This window comes from Humulus lupulus, chromosome 9 (genome assembly GCF_963169125.1).
Source record: "Humulus lupulus chromosome 9, drHumLupu1.1, whole genome shotgun sequence".
NCBI lineage: Eukaryota > Viridiplantae > Streptophyta > Magnoliopsida > Rosales > Cannabaceae > Humulus > Humulus lupulus.
This window is the reverse complement of record NC_084801.1, coordinates 181787257-181797801: the sequence shown is the minus strand read 5'-3', so window position 1 is coordinate 181797801 and position 10545 is coordinate 181787257. Positions and strand designations below refer to the sequence as shown.

The window sequence follows — 10545 nt, the reverse complement described above, 5'->3', positions numbered from 1 at the left end:
CAAGAGGTATATACTTTCAATTTTACCAATGATATACATCTCACTCCACACTATGTTACGATTAAGTCTCATTTATAAATGAGTTTATACTTTTTTGGATCTTATGTTTTTTCCGATTACCTGTTTAGACTCTCTCTTTTAAAAAATTCATTTTTAGACCCTATATTTTGTAAAATGGTGCAAATAGACCCTTAAACTCAATTTTGATGAAGAAAAAAATTGAATATAACAACACTGTTTTTAAGTAGAATAATTTTATTTTTGTTCTGAATTGTTAGTTAGGTAAATTCTTTGTGATTTCAGTTGAGAAAACTTTGATCAAAATCGGGTTTAGGGTTCTATTTGAACTATTTTACAAAACATAGGGTCCAAAGAGTAATTTGTCAAAACATATGGTCAAAGCAGGTAATGAGACAAAATACAGGTCTAAAAATATATGAACCCTTTATAAATATATATCTAATATTGACAAGAGACTATGGATACTACTAGAAGGGCATTTTTAGTCTCATGGTTGAATCAAAATTTATTCTCTTATTTGTGGCATTGTTATATTAAGAAAACAAGAGGACATGGCTAAGCAAATGAGTAGGTTTAGGTTTGAAGGTACCAAAATGGGAGTGACATTGTCTGCGAACAACTGGTATAAGGATCATTCCTCATGAGAAATATTGCTCAAACGTGGTTTTGCTGGACTAATATTGGACCTCATTCCTTAATAATGTGTCATTTTCAGATGTGATTTATGAACAATAATTCGATACATGCTTTTTTCTTTTTTCTATTTGGGTAATGGGAGAGGGTGAGCAATGCTTTGTTTTGGTTTGGGTAGAGATAGCGACATAGTATAAATCTCTGCACATGTCAAAGTGTATATGACTAAGTTACCTGCCCCCAGCTTTGTCAATTAATCCCACCGAAAAAAATAGGTAAAATTCCTTACCAATTTTTTTACTTATTTCATACTAGTAAGTTTTGAGAAGTGATTTTTTAGAGCTTTAAAAGCTTATGAAAGGATCTAGCTTCAATTGGATTGCAAAATAACAAATATAGAGTTAAAAATGCATAAAATAAAATCCAACTCAACTCTATTTATCCCATTATTATACTGTCAAGCTACAGTACCCTACCAAATATGGTGGGGTACTGTAGCAACAACGACAAAAATAAAAAGCAATACTATTTTGTTTTTTATATTAGTATTTAATAATAAATATATATATTCTTTTATATATATAAGATAAAATGATAAAGAATATATTTTTTGGTGTTGTGGTTGGAATGGAAAAAAAATATAGTGCTAACATTATTTAGATTTAGTTATGGTGCAATACCATATATGGTGTTAGCCTCAAAGAGAATTTTGATTTACTCTTTGACTCTTCAAATTTTTTTTAACCGACTATCAAAGTTTGAGAATTTTGATTTACTCTTTGACTCTTCAAATTTTTTTAACCGACTATCAAAGTAAAATTTGTCAGATCCTTTACTGTCTACCTTACTAAAAAGGACCCTAACAATAGAAAAAAACAAAACCCCTCATTAGGTGCCTAGCAACTATTCTAAAGAGTGGAGAGGACCAACCACTACCACAGCCACAACCACTGGCACTACCAATACCACAACCACCACCTCTGAAGAAGCCCCCAATGGGGGCCAAGATGGTTACGAAGATTGGAGACAAAAGTAACCCCTAACTCGTTTTAGTAACCACACAAGTTATTTCATTATTTGTTTTCATTGTTGATGTTGAGCGTGAGTAACCTTACCCTACCTAACAACGAATGAGGTCAGTGAGTCAGTACCCTTTTGAACTGAAAACTCCAGACTCTCCCAAACAGATAATTGCTCGTGAAGAATCTTAATTGTGAGAAGCCACGTTAAGAGAATGAAACAATTCAATACGGCTTGTATTTGTATACTATACAATTATTATTTACTTTTCATCTATCAAAAACCCTATATTCATATGAGAACTTTACTTTGACCATATTTCCCTCGATTGTTGTTTCACTCATTATTACTTCCTCATTTTTGTTTTTCTTGCTGAGTAATAGTACTTTCTGAAGTGTATAAACAAATATATCACATCGGAAATTAATGATCAAGCTCTGATACAACAATAATCATGTGACTATAACATTTTTCTGCTATACATTATTGATCAGATAACTTAAAACCTTACTATTTGGCCACAAAAAGACTAAAGAATGGGTATTGCTTTGCTTGCGCAAACACAGTGACCATTATCTCAAGAACTTGATGTTTTTGCCTGTTTAAAAACAAGTCGGGTCACAAATCGATGAGAACACTCGTTGCGGTTTCTTGTTAGGCATGGTGGATTATCAGAACAGGTTCGGTGAAGAATTTTTCATCCTGCTCGGTTTTGATATAGCCACCGTCATAGGTAGAACCTGCTTGAGCCGAAACTCGGTTTGTTCCACACAAAAATGATCTGACCCGAACCACATAAAAGGATCTTTTAGCCTCGAAACAATTATGAAGGATCAACAAATGCATTTTCGAATGATGGTAAGAAGGAAATTGTGCTTACTTGTAGTAGAGATCATTGCAGGGTAATTTTGTTTCTTTGGTAATGTTTAGGATCTGTTTATAATTCTTAACTAGCAACTTCCTTGAGATAAATTATATCATCTCGTGGATGAGCTTCTTCTACCTGAACCTCTACCTCGTCTCCAACCTGTGCGGTAGACACCCACACAGATGCTTGGAATCCCACCTGCAGAGGTTAAAGTTAATAATGAGTGTCCCGAAATGACTCGTATATTCATGAGGACACTACAAATTCGTACCAAAAGAAAAAAGTTTGGAGACAGGAAAGAAGGGTAAATACCTAACCATAGTTGAAATACGTAGAAATACCCACCGTACAAATTTTTATACTGTTTTTTAATAGAAATGCAAGCTATATCCATAGTTAGTTCAAATCAAAGTGACATTGTCCTTTATAAAAAAAAAGTACTAAAGTTTAAGGCTAAGCCATTCGAAGTCAATTAGGTTGATGCCCACGGTGGAGAAAATGTAATAGAACCCTTCCAATGGGATATATATATGAAATAGGTCCACAACTTTAACTATTTTGTCCCTTTCATTGGTCCACGTATCTATCTTACTTTATGCATACATACTAGATTTTAATCATTTTATACAACCACACAATCTCTACAAAAGTGTAAGAAAAGGAAGTTTCATAATCTGTTATAAGCTTACCTCAGTTAACATTATGGCTGCATTGCGATCCTTAATGAACTTAAGAACCAATGCGTGGTATTTTCTCTCTTTTGGTTGCCTTCTAAGATATTCTATAATCCAATACCGAAGACTGATGTTGCTGAGTCTCCTTACCACTCTAGTATTCATGTTTATGATAGAGGCCATTCCTTCAAGCTGACCAGGCGAAAATGGAAGAGACTCACCTCTAAGAAATGCCTTAATCTGCAAACACACTTAAAAAGTATTTAAAATACCCCATGAACCAACATTTTCAAGAGTTTGTTACAAAACATGTAATGCAACACACCCCTCAAAAAAAAAAAAAAAGAATACAATACATGATATACTTCAAGGAATTACAACTTACACCATAATGTGAGAACACAAATACAACAATAATAAGATATTTTACACTGCCATTCAACATTCCAATGTAATTAGATGGTTTGAACTGGAAGAAGGAAAAAATTCATGATAAAACTTTATAATTTTCAAACTCTCCTCTAGCTAATAATCTTACTAGTACTAGATAATGCTCAGTTTCGGTTCTCAAAAGGAAACAAGGCACATATATTATATTCAGCAAGTGTGGTGGAAAAAGTTACCATCTTATTCTCTTTAGTTTTACCTTTCATTTTTGGGAAGACAAAAAGGCAAAAAAAAAACATGCAAGTCCGCTTTTCAAGAAGAGAAATTCACTGAACTGAAACAATGAAGTTTACAAAATTGAGGAGCCTTCTATTTCTGTACATGATTTGATGGAACTGACCTGATAATGAGCCAGGAGATCGATATATCTACGGATGGGAGATGTAAACTGAACATAACCAGGAATCCCTAAAACACCATGGCGGATGGGATTCCTGAAATCCATTTCAGCTGCACGCATTATTTTAACCAGAGCTGAACTTCTAACAGGTCCTTCTGGAAGATGTGCAAATGCAGACATGTCAATATCTGATTGTGGCTGCCCTCTGTATGGTAAGGGAATGTTATTGCGGGAACCATAAGTAGCTATAGCTTCTCCGCAGAGAATCATCATCTCTGCAACAAGCCGCATTGTAGGGTCTGCCTGGTTTTCGACATAGAGATTGATTAAAGGTTCAGGATCCTCTGGGTTAGCTACTTTGATACGTGTTTCTAAATTGGCTGCATCAATAGCACCCTGCACGTGCAAAGATAGTAGGCTTTAGAAAAATTATTCCCAGAAAAAATTGACAAGCTACATATTGCAATAAATCCATATCCACTTCATACAATGTATAAAGTATATCTTCACTCCACAGAGCTCACATCACATACTACTCTCAGAATTGCTGACAAATGGAGATTATAAGTTGTAAACCATATAGCGTGAATTAACTAATGGAAGTAGTAAATCTGTCAAAGAAGACGAGAAAAGAAAATACAAAAGTAAAAAAATTATTTCCTATAATCTTTCACCTGGGAGAGATAAGGAGTGTGAGAACACACCATAGTAATCAACATAGACTTTTCAATTTAAAGTGTAGAACATGTCATTAATCATAATAACTTGACTTATCCGGAAGGCAATTTTGATTCAAGTAACCCCCAAGCATGTAGTAGCAGTCTGACCATGTGTATGCAACTTTTCAAAGCACCAAATTTAAGATTCCCTAAACTTTTTTTAATACTAAGAAATCCACCCAACTCACTTAGCAGATCCAAGATTGAAATCATAGTTCCTCGCCTAACCCTACAATATTTGAGAAGCAGTGAAATATAACAATTGCAATTGCAATATAAGTGATCAGAAAGGACTGGAACCTCAGGCTTTGTAGGAGCAAATACATGCCCGTCTGTTTGAGCTACCACTGTTAGTAACACATTCACTAAACTAAGGGTAGTTTAATTTTAACAATATGCATTTTTTTGTCTATTTCCATTTCTTGTTAACAACACTTACGTTTAAAAGTGCATAACAGAATTAATACTTGTAACAAAAAAATTAAAAAACTTACTAAACAAAATGTTCAACTTTTTTTTCTTCAGTTACTTCTTGATCTTATGATATCTTAAGATTCTCACAATGTTTTTCTAGATTATTGAGTTTGATGAACAGCACCTTGTAAGTTATAGATATAAAAACATGAGAGCTATGACTGGTCATTTTTAAACTTATGATTGTCCATCAATAATAATTTAGAATTCTAGACTCGTGAAAAGCAAAACACATCCAGCAAACTTTGGGTAGTTAAATTATACAACTTTATTTAGTTCACTAAAATCAACCTGCTGGCAACGCCATTGCAATCTCAGAGTAGCAGCCTCAGACAAAAGTTTTAGCTCAACCTCTTCAGCCAGATCCAAATGAAGCAGCTCAGAGGCACTCTCATGCGTCAGCATATAGGTTGGTTTAATGATTGAATTTTCCACCGACACTTCTGCAACACTATAGAGCCACAGAGAGTGAGACAGGTTTTGAGGAAAAATTGATTATAAAATCAATAACCATAGGCTGAGATATATACAGAAATACCATTACTCATCACCGTTCATTGGTGTACAAGAATATGATTTACCCAAGTAGGGATCTTCAGATCATAAGTAAGGATAATAGGCAAAACAAAGAAAGATTGAAAGTAGAAGAACATGGAAAATAGGAAGATCTGAAAATAGATGTTTAATTGAACAAAGTGTAACGATGAGGTATTCGAGAGACCTCAACTCTCCTAAGAGCCAAAGCTCAATTACAAGACAATTCTCATGCCCTTCTCATTCTCTTTACTTTCCTACAAATACTACTCTATTCCATCTCATTCACTACCCATCATTATAAATGCCACATACCCTTCTATTATCTATATTCTATTATTCATCCCAATTCATCCCCTCTATGGGTGTATATCAGAATACTAGTCTAACTACATGTACATATAAAATGTTTCTTATTCCCTATATCCAGCTGGTAAACATTGTATGTAGAATTCACGTGATAATAAAAAATGAAAATCCATTGCATCCCAAATAGAAAGTTAACATATAATAAATGGAAGCAATTTAACAGGAGTCTGTGCATAGGGAATTAGAAATATAAAGAAGATTAGTTCAAGACATATGTAGGTCTCCCATAATTCTCATTTTCAACATGAAGTAACTTAATTCAAATACCATGACATATCCAGGTGTACTATAACTCCAATCTCTAACACATCCAGGTAAAAGTAATGCCTTGATATCCTAATAATTAATGCTATTCTAAAGCTATATAACTGCATTTAATACAAAATTAAAATAATATTAACTTTCTACCTGCCATCAAAATGCAGCACAACAGAGACTGTAACAGCATTACAAATCTCTCCCTGCTTCAGACTCATTCCTTCCATGGCAAGTATCTCCGGAAACATAGGATAAGTAACAGTGGGCAGAAAAACTGAAGTCCCTCTTTTCATTGCAGCCCTAAACCACACATAGATTAGCAATAAGTAAAATTCAAATACAGTTTTATGTCTCTTAGTGTTTCAAAAGATTACTTTTTACCTATCGACTATGTTCCCTGGATCAAGAAATCTAGTAGGATCTGCAACATGAATCAAAACTTTTATACGTCCATCCTGCAGCCTTGTTGCGCTCAGGGCATCATCAAGCTGACAAATTATATACCAGTTACACATTTAAATAGACAAGGTCCCACTTTTTCTGTGGCAAAGTTTAAAATACTTGACAGACAATTGCAGAAAAAAAGAAAGGTCAAGTTACCTCATCAGCCTCATCAACATCAATGGCATAAACCTTCAGGTGAGTAAGATCTTTTCTATTATGCTAAACAAAGAAAACACGATAAGCATCAGGCAAAAAATAGTTTTGCGTTGATCATCTATCTTCTTTTCCTTCTAGTTGAAGAAAAACGCTAGTGCAAAAATTTTGACTGCAGAATTAATTGTTTGAAAAGTTTTAACCCGTCCATTTCAAAAAGAACCATCTTAACATTCATAGGAATGTCAATTCTGATATTAGCAGAAAGTTTTGCATGCTAACAATAATTATTAATATTTCAAATAACGAAGAGAATCTCAAGTTACAATTTTCAATTTGTGTAACTTTTTAAAACCTGAAAGTTTTCAAAATTATAACTGAACAAGATATCTTGCTAACTAAAACCTTTATGTAGTCACATCTGAATTATAAGGCTGACCTCATCTGGATCAGATGACTCTTCCAGAAGACTTTTTGCAGCTTCTATTATTACTTCAGAATGATCAGTATGGATACCTAACTTCAACAGCTCAAGATTGACATGAACAGGAAAATAACCAATATCTATGAGGAGATATACTGCTGATGATGCTGTTTTTGCTAGCCCCATTGTTTTAAGAATCTAACAAGGTGGGAAAATGTATGTTACATATGATACAGATGTCTCAAAAAGAGGAATATCCTAGTAATACGTCTAACAAAAGTGTTACAAGTTCACAGCAAAATAAACAAGTCAAGATAGAGATACCAATCCAGCAGTTTTCTTTTGGTCATCACTTTTGCAGGCATCAATAGCATATAATTCAAGCGACTCAATTTTTTGCCTGATTTTCTCTTCACCCAGCCAAGTTGATTTGGGAGGTTTAGCATCCATAGGCATAGATTTGGCAGATTTCAATAACTGAACAAACTCCTGCAGCTCTTTCTCAGCAGCCTCTTTCATGAGCTTCCTACGAAGGAGCTCTTCCACCTATTTTTAAAACAGATGAGCTTTCACCTTAGCAATATATACGCGCACACACAAAACAAGGACAGACACTCCAGTCTATAAGTGGAGCATAAAATTCAGCTACTGCCACCAAACCAATAGACTTAAAGAATTTTAGGTCATTGCATAAAAGTACCTGATTAGTAGGTCGAGGTCCGTACATAGAACAAGAACCTTTTGCCTCTATCACTGTGAAATATATTTCATCTTTCGAAAGCAAAAGATGGGTACAATAACTCTCTAGAGGCTCCGCACTACCAAAAATCATCTGTAGAACAGCTAAAGTCACTGAAGGAACAAAACTGCATATCCATGAAGCTAGGATAGGATCATACCTCAGCTAATTCTTCTGTAGTTACCAACTTATTTTTTTCAAGAAGCTCAACCCAAGCGAATTCTAGCAATGCAGGATCCTGTACTAAACAAAATACGCAATGAAACTCTATACAACTGCCTTTTCTAGAATTTTTTACAAGTTACAACATTTTTAAAAAGAACAAAAACAATTTATATTTCTACAATGTTTCTGCCAAACGAACCAAATTATTCTGAGCTTTCTGAATAAAGCCCCCAATATCTGCATGGTCAAAGTTTTCAATGCCTGGAACAATATATGTAACTTGTTGGGGTTTAATGGATGACACTACACCATTCTGTCGTCAAGGAAAACAAATACCCAAAAAGAAAATGTTAATACAAACCAACATCAAACTTTTTAAGATTTCAAAGAAGAACCAATGAATTCCAACTCCTAGCAACCTATTCAACATGCCGCAATAGTTGTTTCTACTAGAACCTGATCAGAGACCATCCAGTTCTTTTTGCCATCTGGTTTCTGAGCAACAGCAAGCAATACTCTATCAGAATCCTTTTTGAACTCTAACAGCAACCCTTTCTGTATAGTCCGTTTTCCGAGTCTATCTTCTAAAGTATCTCCTTTTGCTGGTATTTCTACTCTGAAAAGAGTCACCAACTAACCATATTATATACATGTCCTAAAAATTAACAGGAGGAAGAAAAAAACTGTAAAATATGGCCAAGACTTCCACACTAGTTGAGTACCAAATGGCTCCAGAATCATTCAACGTTAGAATATATTCACAAGTAAATCCACATGAAAACTAGAGCTAAAACATATACAAGCCTAAGAGGAAGCAAGTTCATATAATCAATTACTAAGCTTTGTCGTTTCAATATCCAAACACTGTAAATGAAAAATTCAGTAATAAAGAACGAGAAATGAGATAAGCATAAACCTACTTGGAGGCCGCGCGAATTATCCTCCATCTTCGCGAGGTTCGAAGCTCATCCATGACGCAATCGACCAGACTATGAACAGAGAAGCTCCGTACACCGCCATGATCAATAAAACTCCTTTGAGAGCATAACAGGGGTAATGAAAAGCCTAGTTTGGAAGTGGAGTAAGCGTGAAAGTAAGAGGCCTTAAAATGGAAAGGGAGGCATCGGAAGGCGGAGAGAGGAGGGGACGAAGCGGAGCGGAGGATGGAGCAGGTGTTGACGGCTCGAACCGCCATTGAAGAGTGCTGAAGCAGAGAGGCCTAGGGTTTCATAGCAAGGTAAGAAAAGGCTGCAATGGTGAGTGGAGTGGAGAACTGGGAATTGAGGATTTGGGTTTTGGATTACGAGAGACGTTTACTCACGATAGAGAAGAAGAAGAAGAAGAAAACAACAATTCGACGATAACCGGGGAGAGGGGTATTTTCGTAAACTTACTAGCATCAGCTTGTGTGGCAAACTTTCTGTTTAGGATTACCATGAAAAAAAAATTGTCGTCTGAGAATCAGATGAGTAGATACGACAATGAACCGCCTTGATAGAAAACGACATTCATTTCTGTATCGTATTAATATAAAAACAATATTTTTTAAAGATAAAACGACATCATCTAAGATGCCTTAGTAACAGAGAACGACATATATATTTCATGTTGTTTTATAACCAGAAACGTCATCATATCAACATCAAAACCAATCAAATTACACCGATTCAATCTAATTCAATCCAATTACATCGAACCAATCTAATTCAATCCAATTACAAAAAATTGGATATCCAATTACAATTAAATTTGATTGGATTTGAATAATTTGATTTTAATTGGATTGGATCGGATGACGAAACACTGTCAAAATCCAATTAAAAACTGATCCAATCTAATTACATTTAATATATATTAAAAATATTTAATTATTTATATTTCTTTAAATATATTAAAAAATATTTATATTTCTTTTAAAATATTATTATTAACTAACTATTAGTCTTCCCTCATACACTTCCACACCTAATTAGAGTAGAAAACACTAATAATACACATATATTCTCTTCATCTCTCATTTTCAATACTACTTCAAGCTTTTAGTTTGACCAAACTTGTAAGGTTGATAACTTTATGTAATTTGAACATAAATGAATGATGTTGTTTAATTTTTAAGTGAATTTTTGTATATTTTTAAGTTAATATCAAAAATAAAGTACCAACTTAGTTTCGAAAAAAAAAATCAGGATCCAACTTGAAATCCAATTAAAAAACTGAATAATTGGATTAATTGGATTTTGATGCTTAATTAGATTGCATTAGA

At 34.2% G+C, this 10545-nt stretch overlaps 1 protein-coding gene across 1 annotated transcript; it reads right to left on the bottom strand.

Annotated features, from left to right (window-relative positions):
- Positions 1-2069: 2069 nt before the first annotated feature.
- LOC133801429 (ribonuclease II, chloroplastic/mitochondrial) lies at positions 2070-9619 on the bottom strand. Its single transcript, XM_062239635.1, has 15 exons — positions 9203-9619; positions 8739-8898; positions 8482-8595; positions 8278-8355; positions 8079-8210; positions 7703-7924; positions 7394-7576; positions 6958-7020; positions 6739-6845; positions 6508-6657; positions 5488-5647; positions 4004-4399; positions 3232-3456; positions 2555-2740; positions 2070-2455 (listed from the first exon to the last, which is right to left on the bottom strand). Exons 1-14 carry the CDS (start codon positions 9475-9477, stop codon positions 2621-2623), a joined length of 2385 nt encoding a protein of 794 aa, XP_062095619.1. The 5' UTR covers positions 9478-9619; the 3' UTR covers positions 2070-2455; positions 2555-2620.
- Positions 9620-10545: the final 926 nt, after the last annotated feature.

What these genes read in the sequence shown, in the direction of transcription:
- LOC133801429 (XM_062239635.1), bottom strand. Translation starts at nt 9,477, where the DNA reads ATGGCGGTTCGAGCCGTCAACACCTGCTCCATCCTCCGCTCCGCTTCG. An exon ending in AGTCATCTGATCCAGATGAG is followed by an intron (nt 7,021 to 7,393) that starts GTCAGCCTTATA and finishes TTCTTTGTTTAG; the next exon opens with CATAATAGAAAAGATCTTAC. An exon ending in TGCAATGGCGTTGCCAGCAG is followed by an intron (nt 4,400 to 5,487) that starts GTTGATTTTAGT and finishes TTGCACGTGCAG; the next exon opens with GGTGCTATTGATGCAGCCAA.